General features: G+C 42.5%; 1 protein-coding gene across 1 annotated transcript; it reads left to right on the top strand.

The window, feature by feature from the left end:
- Positions 1–8,794: 8,794 nt before the first annotated feature.
- Positions 8,795–10,952, top strand: LOC125448676 (probable G-protein coupled receptor 139). The gene is made up of 2 exons (XM_048524104.1): positions 8,795–8,862; positions 10,042–10,952. The coding sequence occupies exon 2, from the start codon at positions 10,119–10,121 to the stop codon at positions 10,950–10,952; it is 834 nt and encodes a 277-aa protein (XP_048380061.1). The 5' UTR covers positions 8,795–8,862; positions 10,042–10,118.
- Positions 10,953–19,724: the final 8,772 nt, after the last annotated feature.

The raw sequence follows: 19,724 nt of genomic DNA, 5'->3' as shown, positions 1-19,724 counted from the left end.
ACTTAGCAAAGTGAGAGGAGGCATTAGCAGTTTACTTGATGCATTGGCTAACCCAGGTGCACACTCCTTTCCCTCCCCCACCCCCATCCCATGTCATCAAGTTAAATACCACTTTTATCCAGGTATTGTCAGTTCTGAAGAAGGGTCATAGAACATAGAACTGCACAGGACAAGAATGTACCCTTCAGCACATGATGTTGTGCTGACCATGATGCCAAATTAACCTGATCCCTTCTTCCTGCCCTTGTTCCATTTCCGTCCATTCCTTGCATATCCATCTGTTAATCTAAAAATAAATGCCCCTCTCTTATCTGTCTCCACCACCTGGCAGTGCATTCCATACTCCTGCCACTCTCTGTGTTCTTCACATCTCCTTTGAACTTTCGCCCTTTCACCTTAAATGAATGTCCCTCATATTAGACATTTCAACTCTCAGAAAAACATTCTTAACATCAACCCCATCTATGCATCACATAATTTTATCGACTTCTATCAAGTCTCCACTCAGCTTCTGCTGATCCAGAGAAAACTACTGGAGTTTTTCACACCTCTCTTGACAGCTCTTATCCTCTGATCCAGGCGCCATCCTGGTAAACTGCTTCCGCACCCGAAAAGTTCACTTTGTTTTCTTTCCACAGATGCTGCGAGCCCTGCTGAATTCCTCTGGCAATTTCTGTTTTTGTTTGAGATTTCCAGCATCCACAGTTTTTCTTTGTTTTATTTTAGGGTCAAGAAACCACAATCTTATCAGATTGTAGAGTTGCTCTTGCACTCGTGAGATGACTAGTGGTACTTTAACCTCAGGGCCACCAGACCTCAGGCAAGGGAAAAGGTGGAGAATGAGAGTTCTTTGTGCTAACCTCAGCTAATACAGGAATTGAAAACATGCTGTTGGTAGTACACTGATTCCCAACACAGTTGAGCTGAACTGACCCCTTATTTTGGCATGTACTGAATGTGGTTACATCCTCAAAGTGATATTTTAGCTTGTTTGTAACCACCTTTCCTTCAGGGTGACAAAGTGAGATCTAAAATCATTTGTAAGTGGACTCAAAAGGGAAGAGTGAATCTTGTCTGGGACCCTGCATTCATTACCAACACTGGGAGACTTACTTTCAACTTCAGATTACTCTAATTGGAGCATACATTGTGGTATTGCTCTTGGCCCTGAGGATCCTCTTCTAAGAACAATATAGAAATATCTCCAGCACATCAATATTTTAAATCAAATGGCTTGGAGCCGTCTATTTAAAATGCAATATGGTGTGGGGAAAGATATATTAACGTGTGAGAGTCATCATATCTTGGTAACAAATGCACTACAAGGTTAAAAAAAACCAAGCAGTTATGAATTCAAACTTTTTAGATGAACTTAAGATCACTGATTGAAACTGAATGTGGTAATTGATCAAACCAGGGCATCATGCTCCATTAAATACATTGGCAAGCAGGCTTCCTTGTCAGTCTATCAGCTTGATCAGATTGTCAGCAACGATTACTCTCAGACCCAAAAAAAGATGATTTAACCTGACTTTCCATCTGATATCACAACTGAACTGTGCACCTTGTCAATTCAGATATATAGAAGAGGTCTACAACGCGGAAAAAGATTTTGAAATGGGAAGCCAATTGGGATTTACCTAATAATGTTTCCTTTGGAGCCTGCAATTAAATTTGGCCCCAGGCAACAGCAAGTTACATTCGTCAGAGATGATAAAGGTACTGAATGGCAGTGTCATGAACGATCTGCCTCTGTTACTTTTAGTCTTTCATACAACTGACACGAGGTTTGATCTATTATAGGGTTGAGACACAACTTCGCTTCTCTCCCTTGGTATGAGTTAAAAGGTTTTGTGCAGTAAAGTGGAGCTTGAAAAACAGCAGAGCTAGAAAGAAAGATTTCTGTTATAATGTGCTATGAAGGTGCTTGCTTTTCAGATTGCTTGGAGGTTTTAATTTTTGAAGGTGTGGAAAATGAGTTTGTTTCAAGTTTTGTTGAAACATCTTGTGTACTTTCTTTAAAATGAACATTGGAAGTTCTTCGTGAACATTGAGGGGCATTTTGTTACAAGGCTTCCTGTAAAGCCCATGGATGGTGATAACTGCTTGCTTTATTGCAAACCACTTCTAGCGCTGCTTTAAGTTGTGGCTGGTGTGAATTGTTTCATCAGATTAAGTTGGTGGAAATTCTGCGAAGAGCAAGCTGCTAACTGGGCTTTCCTTTTTCTGAAAAGGAAACCATCTACTTGAGTTCAATGTGAGATGTAATAGTCCTTTTGGAACAGTGATTGAAAGAACAACTTGAGATTGTATTTTCTGAGAAAGGTGTGTCTGTAAAGACTTCAGAGTAACTTGACCACATGGTCCTGAACATCAGACTCTGCGCAATTCTCAAGTTTACCTTTTACCCCCTTTAAATCGTCGATTTTCCAAGGTTGTATTGATTCTTATTTCAGAATTTTAATTCCAGTGGAAATGTTTTTTTTTCAGAGAGAGTAGGAACTGCAGATGCTGGAGAACCTGAGATAACAAGGTGTAGAGCTGAATGAACACAGCAGGCCAAGCAGCATCAGAGGAGCAGGAAAGCTGATGTTTTGGACCTCGAACCTTTTTCAGAAATGAAGGGTCTAGGCCCGGAGATGTTTTTCAACTATTTTTTCCAAAGCAACAGCATGTGTGTATTGTGGAGATATTTATGGGGATAATCATTTATAATACTGTAGTACAGATTACATAGTCATTTTAATCAACCTGTTAAAACATACTTCCAGAGCAGGTGGACCTGAAGAACTTCTGGCTTAGAGATAGGGGCACTGCTACAGTCCTCTACTGACCAATATTGATATACAGAATGATTACAGAAAGAGGCCACTTGGCACACGTTGACCCTCCAAAGAGCATCACAGCCCCTCACCCCATGCTGAATTCCTACATTTCCTGTGACTAATCGACCTCGCCAGGACATCTTTTGATACTCAAGAGTAATCCACCAAACGACCAATCCACCCAAACGTGCACATCTTTGAACTGTAAGACCGAGCTCCCAGTGGAAACCAACTCAGGCATGAATAGAACATACAACCTCCGACTTGCCCAAGAGAGACACCCAAGGCTGGATTCGAACCAAGGTACCTCCTACTGTCGAAATGCAGAGCTAAACATTGAGCCCCTCTGCCACAGAAGGTGCAACACCATTCGTTCAGTTAGTAAACCTGCCAAAGTGTTGTGTGACGGAAGAAGCACTGCCTGATCAATTTCATCGAAGCAGAGAATCTCTACAGTGTGGAAGCAGACCATCCAGTCCACACCTGCTCTCCGAAGACCATCTCACACAGACCCAGCACCCTACCCCGCAAACACATTTCCCAAGGCTAATCTACCCAGCCTGCATATTCCTGGACACTATGAGCAATTTAGCACAGCCACTCCACCCTAACCCTCACATCTCTTGGTGAACAAACACTCATAAATTTCAAATCTTTAACTGACAAAATGCAAGTGACTAACATCTGTTCTAACGTAAGATGATCTATTCCTCAAAACTCAGCAACACTCATCTTCCTCGGTAGGATGAGTGAGCCGAGTCTAAGTTACATTTGCCACAAGCTGACAGGGGCTGATTCCTAGTGTTGTGGTCTTCAGTGCTTCAAACTCAGTGTTCTTCTTTATTCCACTGAGGATGATTGTTCCTGGGTTTCTAGCCCAGTGTTCAGCCCATCAGTGTATTTATTTCTCAGGGAGGTGTGAGACACGGTGGCTGAGTGGATAACCCTGCTGCCTCCCAGCCTGAGGGACCTGGATTTGTTTCTAGCCTCAGGTGACAGTCAGTGTGAGGTTGGGAAATGCTCTCTCCGTGTCTGCGTGGGTTTCCTTCCACAGTCCAAAGGTATGTGGATTAGCCATGGGAAATGCAGGGTTACTGGGATAGGGAGAGGGGGTGGGTCTGTTTGGGACAGTCTTTGAAGGGTTGGTACATACCTGATGGGCAGAATGGCCTACTCCTACACTGGAGGGCTTCAATGACAGTGAAACTGCTTGTAGAAAATTGCCAAATCCTTTCACTTCAGCAGAAAAAAAGTTAATATTCCAGTTGGTGAGGCTATCTCCTGCTGTCTATCTGTTCAGACAAGGTCCTGCTGCTTCAGTTAATTAAGTTATCTTCTGCCATTGAGCCAGTAGCTTACACAGCCCAGATTTTGTGAGAACCACTTGGCTCCTCAGAGCTCCCCACATTTATCAGCATGCGATAGAATCATGAGGGGAGCAGATAAGGTGAGTAGCCAAGGTCTTTTCTCCAGTGGAGGGGAGTCAAAACCGAGAGGACATCAGTTTAAGGTGGGAGCCGAAATGTTTAAAAGGGACGTGAGGTTTAACATATTCCACACAGAGGTTGGCATGTGTGTGGAACGAGCTGCCAGAGGAGGCTGGTACAATGACAACTCTTAAAAGGCATCTGCATGGGAACATGAATAGGAAGGGTTTAGAGGGATATGGGCCAAATGCTGGCAAATGGGAGTCATTCAGATGAGGAATCCTGGTTGACATGGACGTGTTGTGCTGAAGGGTCTGTTTCTGTGCTGTGTGACTCTATGACTTACATTTGGTCTGACGACAGTGTTCGTTGAGGAACCTGTTGATAGATGTTGTTGTTTGAAAACTAATGTCCAAAAGATACTTAACTGGTCACCTTGGTAACTGTAAAAAACATTTTTATTTGATGTTATAATCTGTGAAATATTTGGTTTGATTTGATTGTCACATGTACTTGTGTACACAAGTAGGTGAAAGTGTATGAGATAACAAGTGTGGAGCTGGATGAACACAGCAGGCCAAGCAGCTTCAGAGGATCATTGGGCCTAGAGTGTATCATGTCACCACGCAAGGCACCATCTTCGGTACAAATACCTAATTCCAGAATCTTAACAATTAGGGAGAAAGAAATAACAAAGTTAACCAGTAAACCTTTCAGGAATTATAGCCCAGTGTAAAACATAGGAAATAGGGTTAAAAGTTACACATTGCAGAACTTCTTGGGTTTAATGGAAAATAAATAAATAAAACTGTGAGTTCAATCATCGCGGTCTTTCTAAAGTGTTTCACCACAGTGGGACCGCACTTCAAGGAATTACCTTGAGACCAGAAGTACAGGCTGAGGCCATGCCAGTCTGAGAACGCACCACACTGGGTCACTGAGAGACTATTATGCTAGACCGAGAGACCACTACACTGGTCCACTGAGAGATGGACACACTGTGCTGTGAGACCACCACAGTGGGTCACTGACAGACCGCCACACCGGACTGAGAGACCACCACACTGGGCCACTGAGAGACATCCACACTGGTCCACTGAGAGACAGCACACTGGGTCACTGAAAGAATACTACACTTGACCGAGAGAACACCCAATTCGGTCACTGAGAGCGCCACGCCGGGACGAGAGATCACCTCTCTGCGTTACTGAGAGACTGCCAGCACAGACCAAAGGGTAAATATGTAGGCAATGTGTTGGGGTTCCATGGGTCTACCCCTTCCAGGTGAGGTAGCAATTTACTTGCAGTTCACTCAACTGGAGCAAATGTTCCCTCTTCCATCATAAAATGTGTTCAAAACTATGAAACATAAATATAATGTCCATGTTAAGAAATCCAACGTGCAATTTTGGAGAAACATTAAAAGCCAAAGATTTCATTTTAAATACTTAACATTTTAACTCCTTTTCTGGAGTACAATAAAATGAAGCAGCACAGTGTCGAGGGAAATTTATTTTCAGTTCAAACAGGTAGAGGCAACTTTACGCTGTGTTTCAACCTTTTATTGTCCCTATCCCAGGGAAGTTTCATGGGAGCAGAGTTGAGGGAAATCATTGAATCCCTGCAGTGTGGAAACAGGCTCTTCAGCCCAACAAGTCTACCCTGACCCCTGAGGAACCCACCCAGACCCATTGCCGTTTCACCTACAAAATATATCCAGCCCTAAGCACTCTGTGCAATTTGGCACAGCCCACCCACAGAGCCAGCGCATTTTTGGACTGTGGGAGGAAACCAGAGCACCCAGTGGGAACCCACACAGACATGGGGAGAATATGCAAACTCCACGTGGACAGTCACCTGAGGGTGGAATTGACCCTCCGTTGCTAGTGCTGTGAGGCAGCAGTGCTGACCACTGAGACACTGTGCTGTCCCATTTCAATGTTATTTTAAAAGAGTTGCAGGAACTTTATTTTAGGTTCAAAAGAGTCCCGGGGCCTTTGGTGATAGACGAGAAATTGAGGTGTTTAATGGGTGCAACTTAAGGTATGAGAGGGTTAAAAACAGATCCTGCCTGCTTACAACAGTGTTAACTAGACAACGCTGTGAGGGGACAGACAAGAAAAATGGGGAACCCACATCATGCGGTCTGGCTCTGAAGTTGTGGGATTCGATGTTGAGCCCTCAACAAAGAAAATAAGAAAATAAGCTTTTCTTGCTCAAGTTTGCATTGTGCCGTGTTGGAACATTGCAATGGGCCTAGGACAGAAACAGTGAGAGAATAAAATGTGATGTTATGTTATGGGATATCCCTGCTCTTCAGACAAACATTAAACTCTATATATTTGCTCAGAGCATTGCAAAGCTGAGGCCTACCTCACTGTTGAGGCGATATTAAACACAGGACTGTCTCTCTGGCAGAGTTAGGGTAGACCAAGGCCCCATCATTTCTTGCATAATCACTTTTTAGGTAGTTTTAATATTTCTTGTGACCAATCCTGGCCATTCTACGTTAGAAAATACTCCTTGGCCTTGTGAATTTTATCAGGAGATTAATTAAAACCTTTACTTAGGACGAGCAATGTCAGTTGGAGCAGGGAAAGATGGCTTCGATCTTCTGTTTGATGAGGCTAAGAGAGGTTTTAATGAGAAATGCAGGAGCACATTTCCAGAGGACTGAATATCAAGAAGCAGAGAACAGCAGTTTAAAGCCATTTCCAGCAAAGCCTCCGGAGTAGATGTCGAGATTTGTGAGTCAGTGTGTGTATGTGTGTGTGGGCGCACATGTGTGGGTGTACGTGTGGGTGTGACATAAAGCATGAAAACAGGCCCTTGATCCAACAATGTCCCTGTTGACTAACAAACACCAAATCACACTCATCCTTTTTACCCGCATTTGGTTCACAGCCTGTGATGCCCGGGCATTTTCATTGCCCATCTCAATGTCTATTACATGCTGTATCTGACATACTCAAGGTAAAATGGCTTTTTTTCTCTGATTTCATCTCAGCCACTTGCTCCTCACCTTAAACTCATGCCCTCTTATCTGCCTTGGGGAAGAGCGTTCCATGATGTACTCAGTCTATGCCTTCAAACAACTTTGTATGACTCACTTAGATTCCACCTCAGCCATCCCTGCTCCTGGGAAAACAAAGCCGGCACATCCAGTCTCTCCACATAACTGAGAGTTTTAATTCCAGGCAACATCCTGGCAAATCTCCTCCGCAACCTCCCCAGTGCAATCATGTCCTTTCCAATCATTTACAACCGGAATTATACACAGTATTCCATCTATGGCCCAAGAAATGTTTTATGAAGTTGTAACATGACCTCCTTGCTCCTGTGTTCTGTTTCCTGGCTAATAAAGACTAACATCCACATATGTCAACTTAACCATCCTGTCTACCTGTGCTGATAGTTCAGAGATCTCTGGACATGTCCCCCAAGGCCACATTGTTCCTCGGTACTCTACAGGATATACCATTTATTTGGTCCTTCCAGCCTGCACCACCGTTCCATAGGACAATGCCTGACCCAACATTCCTCACATCCACTTTCCTGTCTTTTCCCCATAACCCTTGATTCCCCGACTAGTCAAGGATCTATCTCTGATGAAGATCAACTCAAAACTTTATCTTGCTCTCTCTCCATGTAATTTTGAGCTTTTTTTTTGTTTTCAGGACAGATTCCAGCTTTGACAAGGATCTATCGATCTCAGTCTTAAACGTACACATGGACGCTGCTCCCAGAGCTCTTAGTGTGCCCATGACATCCTATTAATCCATAAAACAAATCTTAATTTCTCATTTATTAACTCAGCTAGGTATGAATTACACACATTTTCAATTTTAGTCCATAGCCAACCCTCCAACAGCCACAACATTTTTCTCTGTACCAGGTATGATTGTAACCAGTGGAGAGCTTTCTCCCTGATTCCCCTTTGCTCCAGGTTTGCTGGGGCTCCTTGAAACCAGACCCGGTCAAATGTAGCCTTGATGTTAAAGGTAGTCACCACTAGAATTCACATAATCTAGATATTACAGTCAATCAGTCTTTGCCAACTCATAACTTATTTTTCACTAAATGCTCTCTGACTGCCCTATGCTGAATTGGACCACCATGCAGACTGATCGCAGTGTGTAACATCCAACCAAAACACTGCAGTAACTCATTGAATCTGTTTAAAAAAATACTCATTTCTGAAAATGTGTTATACCAGGTTCGAAACATTAACTCTCTGTGCAGATGCTGTCAGGCTTGATGAGTTTGTCCAGCATTTCCTGTGTTTGCACAGTAACATCTCCAGTCTATTTTTCCTAAATTCTTTTCCTGAGGATATGTGATTGGGATCAGGCAGGTGTGTTTTGCATTTCACCTTTGGTGCATATGATGTCAACCCACAGGCATTTCAAAACAGCTTCTTTTTTGGTTGTTGAAATTTCACAATTAATTTTCAAATTCAAAACACCTAATTTCTCCTGGGAGGCTCACATCAGGTATAAATGTCTCACACACTTAATGTGGAGTAGTGTATCTTACCAAAATGCATGGTACACCAAAAGGTCTGCTCTTTGCGATCTATTATCCCATCCTTGCAGCTATCGGGGTCCCAGGTACAGTACTGGAATTTGTTGTATGTTTTGAAGGTCATTTTGATTTTAGCTGCCTCAAAAGATAATTGCTGTGATCACGAGCCTGTTCTGTGTAACTCTTTCCTTTTCAGCATTATAAAGTATTTCCTGGAAAGATACTTGCATTGAACATATCAATGTACCGCTTTAGCTTCAATTCTATGGTTCAACTATACCATTGTTTTGGATATGCTATTATTTCTCTCTTTCAACCGAATATTTTATTGACTCGTGCATAATAGGTTGCAGCCTGTAACAACATTCCCTTTAAAATATCACCCAATGTCATCTCCCTGCAGTGTATCATACATCTCCGAATTGGGTTTGCAATTTTTTGAATTATTGTATCAAGTTTTCTCTTCAGTTGCTTCCCTTATCATTCTTAATAGTGTGACTGCAGATGTTTTTCCAAGCTTTGAAGCACCAATTTGAGTGAATGATGTGCACCAGCTACAAGTTACCATTGTGTCACTTGTAATGTGTTGAGATTATGCTGTCAATTTAAGAGGTTACTTTCTCTTTTTTTTGAAGAGAGGCTAGAAGTCAGAGGTAACAAACCAGCTGTTGAAGACAGCTTAAATACACTGCTGGAGAGGCCTTGGGTTTTTTTTTGTCAACTTAGAACAATGGAAACAGCCTGCACAAGTGTGGCCAGCTCTGACAGATCAGGATTTCTGGTATTTCAAGCGTGAAGCAGCAAGAAGCCATTGGATTAGAGCTTCAGTGAATGCCTCTTCACTGCTATTGTCTGCGAACATTCTCTTGAGGATGGGTCCTCCTGCACTGGAGAACTGCATGCCATAATAAATTTCAAATCGTGGTCACTACATTTTAGCTTCTGATTTAATGTTGTTTTGCTGATGTTATTTTCTTACCTAAAACCTTCAATGCAGTTACGCTCTTATCAATAACGCTCATATTTCATATGAACAGTGTAATATAATTTTTTATGTTTGTCTGGTTGATTGTTTTAATCAAACACCTACCATTGATAGAATTGGGATTCAGTTTTGTTATTTGGTGCCAGATGTTAAAAGTTCAAATAAAATTATGATAAAAAAACTTTATTTGAGAAGTCAAATCTTAAGGTTCTGTTCACACTGTCTCACTCATTATTCTATTTCAATCTTTATCTCAAATGTACTTATTTTCATATGGCAGCTAATTTGGCAGTGATTGTGATCCTATCCAGAGGAAGGTGCGGTCTCTCTAGATGCATCACTTACTATCTTGTATCCATGGCAGCGACAGACCTACTTGTCATTATTACAGCTGTAATATTGATCCGTATTGTTGGAATTTACTTCCCTTCCAGCTTCTTCTATGTTACACCAGTCTGTAGTGTCAATTTGGGGCTAATGCGTGGGAGCAGGGATGCTTCTGTCTGGTCAACTGTCATATTCACTATTGATCGTTTTGTGGCCATTTCCTGTCTGAAATTGAAGACAAGATATTGCACAGAGAAAGTAGCAGCTGTGGTTATAGGGGCAGTTTGTGGCATGAGCTGTTTCAAAAATACCTTTTGGTATTTCAGTTATGAACCATTATATACAATCGGTAATATTTCATGGCAGTGTAAAATTAAGTCAATATTTTACACATCACCTTCATGGGCTGCGTATGATTGGATTGATAGCATTTCAGCCCCTTGTCTCCCATTCGTTTTGATCTTACTGCTCAATGCTGTGACGGTCAGACAAATTCTAAAGGCCATTCAAACTCGCAAAAGACTCCGTGTTGGAAAACAGGCAGAAAATCTGACTGACACAGAGGTGAACAATCGGAGAAAGTCCATCATCCTGCTGTTCTGTATCTCGGGCAGTTTCATCCTGCTATGGCTACCGACTCTGGTAACATTTCTCTACATCCGAATTAAAAACTTTAGTTATTTCTCGGGTTCCAATTACAATGAATCCAATTTCATCCTGGAGGAAAGTGGACATATGCTTCAGATCCTTAGTTCCTGCATAAACCCGTTTATTTACGCAGGGACCCAGAGTAAGTTCAGATATGAGTTCATGAGTGGCATTAACTTTTCTGTCAATTTCATTGCAAAGATGTTTAAACTTTGAAATATAATAAACATTTCATGGAATAATCTGCATCCTGTTACCTTCCAGTTGGTGCTGTAAAGAGACTGTACTGTACAACCGGTCCCAATTTTAGTTTTACTGACTTAAGAATGCCTGTGCTTATGAACACAATCTCAAACATGGGTATAATTTTAAAGACCCAAACATTACTAACAGCTCCTTCATATTTTCTATAAGGCCATAAGACATAGGAGCAGAAATTTGGCCAATCAGCCCATCCTGTCTGATCCATCATTCCATCATGGCTGATTAGTTCCTGTAAATTTCTGTATCTTGCCTCACTTCCTTTTTAAACAGGGGTGTCACGTTAGTGATTTTCCAGTTCTCTAGGACCCTCCTGGACTCTCACGATTCCTGAAATATCACCACTAATACTTCCATTATCTCTTCAGCTACCTCCTTTAGAACTCTGGGGTGTAGTCTACCTGGTCCAGGTGATTTATCCATCTTCAGGCCAATCAGTTTTACTCGCACCTTTTCATTGGTGATGGCTACTATACTCAGCTATCCTGCACTGTGTTCTGATTTGCAAATTCCAACCCTGCCTTGTACTGGCAATATTACAGGGGGTAAATAGACGAGTGGTTTTATCACTGGACTGTTAATCCAGAGACACAGGCAGTGTTCTGGAGATGTGTGTTCAAGTCCTGCGAAGGCAGATGTTGCAGGTTGAATCTGACATTCAAAAAGAATCTGCAAAAGACATTCTATTGATGACCACAAATCCATGTTGAATTCTAAGGGGAAAAACCAATCTGATTCACGAGAATCTGCCATGCTGTCCTGTATGGCCTGCAGGGAACCTCAGGCCCACAGTCACATGATTGACTCTGAAATGCCCTCTGGGTAATTAGGGATGGCTAATAAATGCGAGCCAGCAATGTTCACATCCCGTGATTGAATAAAGGAAAACTAAATCAATGGGTGGGAATGCAACAGCTCAGTGAGGGGATGGGGGAATATCTTGGTACATACTGAAGAAATTTGGTTCTGATGAAGAGATGTACCAGGTTTGAAACATTCACTTTGCGTTTCCTTCTCTTTCCACACACGTTGCCAGACCCGTTGAGTTTCTCAGTTCTTCGTTTCAAATCCCCACCATCTGCATTGCTTTGCTTTTACTCATGGGAAAACATGTCTCCTGAATAGGAGAGGTGATAATCTAGTGTTATTACTGCTGCACTGTTAATCTAAGGATCCATGTAATGTTTCTGGTCAGAGAGCTCATGTTCTTTGCTACTTTTCAGTGGCAGCACGGTGGCTCACTGGTTAGCATTGCTGCCTCACAGTGCCAGGGACCTGCTTTCGATTCCACCCTTGGGTGACTGCCTGTGTGGAGTTTTACATTCTCCCCATGTCTGTATGAGTTTCATCCATGTGCTCCGGTTTCCTCCCACAGTCCAAAGATATGCAGGCTATGCTGGATTGGCCATGCTAACTTGCCCATAGTGTTCAGGGATGTGTAGCTGAGGTCAGTTGGAGGGGGGAAGGATCTGGGTGGGGTGATGTGTGGGTCATTGTGGACTTGTTGGGCCAAAAGCCCATTCCACACTGTGGGAATTCAATGTTCTGGGGTCCCCCATTTGAATCCCACCACCGCAGATGGGGGAATTTGAGTTCAGCGTAATGTCTGGATTTAGGAATCTAATGATGACCATGAATCCATTGTTAATTGTCAAGAAAAGCCCACCTGCTTCACTAATGTCCTTTAGGAAAGGAAAACACCATCCTTACCTGGTCGGGCCTATGGCAGGCCCATGGCAATGTGTTTGAATCTAAACTGCCCTCTGAGAAATTAGGGATGGCCAATAAATGCTGGCCTGGACACAACGCCGTCATCCTGTCAATGAATAAAGGGAAAAAAAAATCCCACTTGCAGATGGAAATTTCTCAGGGCTATCCACATTTACACACATGTGACTCCACACTCACTGCAAGGAGTTTGAATCTTAACGACATCAGAAATGGCCAATGAAACTAAAACAGTCCGATATGATGAAGGCGTGGGTGTGGTTATAATTACAAAGTTTAAAAGACATTTGGATGGAAATATGAATGGGAACGGTTTGGAGGGATATAGGCCAGGAGCTTACAAGTCGGACTGGTTTGGGATAATGCTTAGCCAGACTGGTTGGACCGAAGGGTCTGTTTCTGTGCTGTATCACTCTATGACTCTACCTGTGACGAGGAGGTTTGGTCAACAAACACTTGTATTGTCCAGGGCAGAAACACACATATCCATGAAAGTATTAAAAACGCCATGAGACCATGTGAACAAATAAATAGAAATACGAGTAGGCATAGAGCACTTCGTCCACCTCTGCTGTCGTACACTGCACCACACACACACACACACACACACACACACACACACACACACACACACACACACACACGATAATGTAATATTCACCTCCCCCCTGCTGTCTCATGAAATCATAGACAAACAAGCTCCCTCTCACCTGCCTGAGCTGGGGACAATAATAATCCTCCTGTTTCTATCTGTGCCTTTGTGATCTTGTTACCACAGGGTCAGGAAAAATCTCCAGATACACTTCCTGTCACACTGCAGTTTCTGGATTTTCCAATGGCCTTTCAAGCATTGGAGGTATCACTCCCACCTGTGATCCAGATTTATCATTCCCAAGGATTAACTGTATTTCCTGAATCAAGAATTTCTCTCTTCCTCCCAACACCACTTCACTAATTTTCACCGGACTCTCCTCCCTCAATTTACATAATGGAACAAAACTCTTTTCACCATGAATTCCACATATTCCCCCTTTTTTTCTGGCAATGGTCCCTCTGAACTGCATATCTCCTGACTGTTGACTTGATCCCATATCTCTTCAAATCGGAATTTTTTTACCCACTCCCTCCTGCCATAAGTGAGAGCCCCTCACCCACTGAAGGAAATCCTTTTGAGAGATCTGGCGCTTAATTTTCAACCCAAACCCTCACCAGGTTGAACATTCTTTTTCACATTTTTAACTTCCACTGTTCATTTTGTTTCCACTTCATCCATATTCCTGGCTTCTCCTGTTTTCCCACATTCATCTGCCCGGTGCTTTTTCAAAACCACTGACGCTGTGACTAAATGCGGCCTACTTTATTACAATGAGAATGCCTGAGCTTTTTAACTTCTCTTTCCTCACCATGGGTGTCCTTTTTACCCCACAGCAAACTATCTTTATTATCTTCAGTGAGATCTCCTTTTCCCTTACTGCCTGAGAATTTCTATTTTCCAAGTTTTTATCCCTCAATGATTTAATTTGATGCTGGAAACCAAACTATGTTTTATGAACCAACTAATAACCATCAGCTATTTCAGCTGCTAATCTTGCAGTTGTCACTCTCTGCTCTTCCACATGAGTTCTCAGTGCCTCAGGAAGTGATTTTTTGAACCCTTCCAAAGTACTTGTCTCTCCAGGAGCATCATACATTTGATCTGTTTTTTTCTGGCCTTATCTACTGATAGGAATTAAAATGGTTTGATTCTTTCAAAATCAATTTACATTCAACCAGGTTCCCTCATTAGGTTCCAAAAACATTTCCTGTACGTTTCTGATAGTAGCTCATGTACACTTAGGACGGCAATTTTCACCTCATTACTCTCCCCAGGTACGTAATCTGATAATGATGCAAATACTTGACTTACTGTTACCACCAACTTTGCCTGAGTCAACAAATTGAAATAATCGCTTATCCTGTCCATCGCACTCATGATTATATGCACTTCTCATGTCCACCCTCAGTCTTTTCTGCTCTAAAGAAAACTATACAAGAAATGTGAACTATCCTGACCCCCTGATGCTGCCTGGTGTGCTGTATTCCTCCAGTTCCAACACTGTCTTATCTCTGACTCCAGCATCTGCAGTTCTGACTATCTCCAAGCCTGTGTATTCTCTCCTTAAAGCCCAGTTTCTCCATCCCAGGCAACATTCTGGTGACCCTCCTCTCTACCCCCTCGAATGCTATCACATCCTTCCTGTAGTGCATTGACCAGAACTGCCCACAGTACTCCAGCTGTGGTCTGACCGATGCTCTGTACAACTCCAACATTACCTCCTTTCTCTGATACTCTATGCCACGCCTGATGAAAGCCAGTCTTCCATATGCCCTATTAACTGTCCTATTCACATTATGTGTTGATTTCAGGGATCGATCAATAATTACTCCAATGTCCGTCTGTTCTGCAAGACTTCCCAGTGTCCTGCCATTCATTAAATATTACCACCTCTTGTTTCATTTTTTCCCAAATACATTACCTCGTATTTATCATTATTAAATATAACCTGTCACTGATCTGCCCGAACCATTTTTTTCTCCCTGTAACCTACGACAATCTTTTCTCCTGTTCGCCATTCTGCCAATCCCAGTGTCATCTACAAATTCCCTCAACATTTTCATTTCGATTATTTTGTATACAGCAAACAGTCAGGGCCCCAGTACTGATCCTTGTGGTACAAAGCTGGATATCACTCTCCAGGCATTCAATGACCTTGCACCACTACCCATTCCATGCTGTACTCTACCCAGTTTCTGATCCACCTCACCTAGCTTCCCTCAATTCAATTGGCTTCAAAAATTTCTGTCAGTCTCCCATCTGGTCCCTCATCTGAATCTTTGCTAAAATCTAGATTGTTCTCGACTCGGCTAGATCCCACACAAAATACTTTAAGAAGGTAGCCTAGACCCTAACATTTTCTTATTTCAAAGACAAGTATGAGCTGCCATGTTACAGATGCAAAGCTACTGGTCAAACTTCTCGACGTTAAGCACAACACAATTTATGTAGACACTGCAGTTTGAATATGATCAAAGAAAGAAGAATTTAAAATAACTTAAATCATGAAAACTTAAAAGAACGATATGGTAATAATTCCAGTTTTCTGCTCCAATGCAGTAATAACCCTTGAACACACCTATTGGCAAAACGAAAATTTGGACACAGAATTTCACATGCAGTTCGCCAATCCAGGAAGTAAAAACTATCAAAAGAAGATCCAGAGACTGGTGCAGCCCGGAGACGCCTCCTGAAGATTCTAACTCTATGGAAAACCAAAGAGCTCGTGATGCTCCTGCAAAATCAAAATCCAGAAATCCTGTTTTGTGAGAGCTGCCCTTATCCATTCAGGTTGTTGAAAAGATCCAAGGCCTCCAAGCCGTTTACTCATGTGGCCCTCATCATCCTGCTTGTTACGTCTCCTTCAATCTCCCTCTTCAAAGAAATCAGAACAAAATAACCCTGTCAGGTCACGGTATTGAAACAATATAAACTACATTTCTGAACTTTTCTAATCCACACACTCCATCACATTTGCAAAACATGCTAACAAATTTGTGAGACAGATGACCTCCCTTTGACAAAGCCATGCAGACTATCTCTAATTAGCTCATGCCTTTCCAAGTGGGTATTAATTCGCTCCTTCAGAATTTTCATCATTAGCTTCCCTCTCACTGACATATGATTCACCAGCTGATAATTTTCTGATCATTCTCTACTACCCTTCTTAAAAGTGGAACCACATTAACCATCCTCCAACCCTCTGGTACTTCCTCTGTGTGCAGAGAGGAATTAAAAATGTGAGTCAGAGCCCCTGAAATTTCCGAACTCTCTGCCCACTGCAGTCTGGGAGGCAATTGATCTGAGCTACCAACATCTCCTCATTTACTCTGTCAAACTGTGCGAGTTCCTCCGAGTCCCTTTTCCTGAATTCCATCCCCACATTTTTCTTTTCAAAAATAAAGTGTAAAGAGAAATATTCTTCTCCCAAGTTGCCATTGCACTTTCTATATTCTTCTCAGGCTGCAGCTGAACTGCTCCCTCTGGAATTCTTAAAGCCTTTCAGTTCTTCTTTATCCAATTAAGAATTGTCCCAGATATCCGGGGTTCTCTGAACTTTCTGCCCCTGGTTTTGTCTCCCCCCAGCCCCACGTTGACTGCTCCCCACTTCTCCAGTATAGTCTTACCTGGAAGTAAATATTCCCAGTCGACTGTGGCAAAATCCTCAAACAGCACCTTCCAAACACACAACCACCTCCATCTGGAAGGACAAGGGTCGCAGATACATGGGAGCACCACCACCTCTATAATCACTTCCAGGTCACTCACCATCCTGACTTGGAAATATATTACCTTTCCTTCAAATGTGGAATAGGATATGAATCAGATTATGTAACTGCTTTGACATTGCAATGATCCATACAGAATTGTTGTGGGTGCCATCTGATTTTGGCATAATTACGATGGATGAGATCCAGTCACTGCGACTACATAGACTAAGTTATCTTTTCACAAGCATACACACTATTTTTTATCCTGTGCCAACTTTAAATAGTTAATTCTACCAGGCCGTTGCTTATTTGGAGCAGCGTTTCCAATATCAACAGTTTGGGCAATCAGATCAGTAGTTCCAGTCATTTGCTCTTCGCTTAACATATTAATGCAATAAAATTTCCAAGATCATTTTAATTTTCCTCCGAACATAACTCAATAATGTGTTCAAATTTTTGAAAACTTCCTCATTGTTCAATTTAATTAGAGGAATGTCCAATTCAGAATCCTCTAAACTTGGCTCTTGACTCTGTGTTGTGAACAGTGTCACATTCTCCTTTTACTTCCCATCCCTCTCAAATGACCTTCTGAGCATATTCACATGTTACACCCTGTGAGGTTTCTTTTTGACTGGCATTCTTAACATACAATTAAAAGCTCTCTCTCTCAATTATCTTTTGATTTCATCAGGTCCACGAAGCCTTGCTTATAAATGCTCACCTGCCACCGGAAGTAAGACGAGTACTTGATCTACATGAGTAAAACTGCAAATGTTTGTTGCCTTGTCTGCTTTCGGTTCCATCATTAGCTGTGCTACTTTTAAATGTTGTCTGGCCAACTCACCGGCTCAAACTAAACTTTCCCTAAAATTTGACACATGGTCCTATATATGGTTTCTGGTCTCTGACTCACCAATTTCTACTTAATTAATTTCAGTGGTCCTCTCACCTCATGCTCCAAAAACTAATTGAAATTGACTGGATTTAGTTGATTCATTTGGTGCATCCCTAATTGCAAAAGGAACAAATGCAATTCCTGCATCACAATCTTCTAGATAGTCTTGACTATCAGCTGTCAACATAGTCTTTAAACTTTGATGCTAATATTCCCATGCTCCCTGCAGTTTGAAAAGGTTCACAAGGATGTTGCCAGAATTGGAGGTTTGGAGCTACAGGGAGGGAGTGAATAGGCTGGGGCTAAATTTGCTGGAGCACCAGGGGCTGGGGGTGGGGTTGGGGGACCTTATAGAGGTTATAAAATCATGAGGGGCATTGATCGGGTAAATAGGCAAGATCTTTTCCCTGAGGTGGGGGAGTCCAAAGCTAGAGGGCATTGGTAAAAGGTGAGAGAGAAAGATTCAAAAGGGACCTAAGTCGCAACATTTTCACACAGAGGGTGGCGTGTGTATGGAATGAGCTGCCAGAGGAAGTGGTGGAGGCTGGTACAATTACAACATTTAAAAGGCATCTGGATGTGCACATGAACAGGAAGGGTTTAGAGGGATATGGGGCAAATGCTGGCAAATGAGAGCAGATTATGATCTTTATAAATGACTTGGATGAGGAAATAGGAGAGTGGCTTAGTAAGTTTGCCGATGATGCGAAGGTTGGTGGAATTATGGACAACATGGAGGGCTGTTGTCAGTTGCAGTTGAGAATTGACAGGATGCAGAGCTGAGCAAAGAAGTGGTAGATGGATTGCAATCCAGAAAAGTGTGATGTGATTCATTTTGGAAGGTCAAATTTAAATACAGAGCACAGAGTTAATGGCAGGAGAGGGAACAGAGGGATCTTCAGGTCCAAATCCTTAGATCACTCAAAGTTGTGACCCAACTGGATAGGGATGGAAAGAAGGCATTTGGTGTGTTGGCTTTCATTGGCAGGGGAATTGAGCTTGAGGGCTGTGAGATGTGGATAAATCTCCAGGACCTGATCAGGTGTTTCCCAGAATTTTGTGTGGGATGCAAGGGAAGTGATTGCTGCTCCCCCTGCTGAGATATTATGTCATCAAAAACCACAGATGAGTTGCCACAAGATTGGAAGTTGGCTAATGTGGTGCCATCATTTAGGAAGTGTTGTAAGGAAGAGCCAGGGAACACTGAGACCAGTCAGGCTTACATCAATGGCAGGGAAGTGGTCGGAGGAGATTGTGAGCGACAGGATTCATATGCATTTGGAAAGGCTGGGACTGACTGGGGACAGTCAACGTGCCTTTCCGCAGGGAAATCATATCCCATCAACTCGAATAAGATTTTTGAAGAGGTGACAAGGAAAATGGATGAAGGTAGAAAGGTGAGCATTGTGTACATGGGCCTCAGCAAACTGTTGGCAACGTTCCACATAGTAGATGGTTAGTCAGGTTAGAGCACATGGGATCCAGGGAGAGGTAACCAATTGGATACAAAAGTGGCTTGAAGATGGGGCACAGAGAATGGTGGTGGCAGGTTGCTTCACAGATTGGAGACCTGTGACTAGCAGTATGCTGCAGGGATGTTTACCTGTTCCTCTGTTTTTTGCCATTTCTATAAATGATTTGAATGAGAATATACGAGCCATGGTGCCTAAATTTGCAGTTGACACCCAAATAGGAGGTGTAGTGGACAGTGTAGAAGAGTATTATTTCAGAGTAGAACAGGACCTTGATGAGATGGGCCACTTGGCTGAGGACTCGGCGGGGGAAGCACAGACTGAGAT

The sequence above is a fragment of the Stegostoma tigrinum genome, chromosome 45 (genome assembly GCF_030684315.1).
Source record: "Stegostoma tigrinum isolate sSteTig4 chromosome 45, sSteTig4.hap1, whole genome shotgun sequence".
NCBI lineage: Eukaryota > Metazoa > Chordata > Chondrichthyes > Orectolobiformes > Stegostomatidae > Stegostoma > Stegostoma tigrinum.
Note: the sequence above shows the minus strand (reverse complement) of the source record. Positions and strands in the feature narration are given on the sequence as shown.

Excerpts from the sequence above, each read along its gene's own strand:
- LOC125448676 (XM_048524104.1), top strand. The coding sequence starts at position 10,119 with ATGGCAGCGACAGACCTACTTGTCATTATTACAGCTGTAATATTGATC.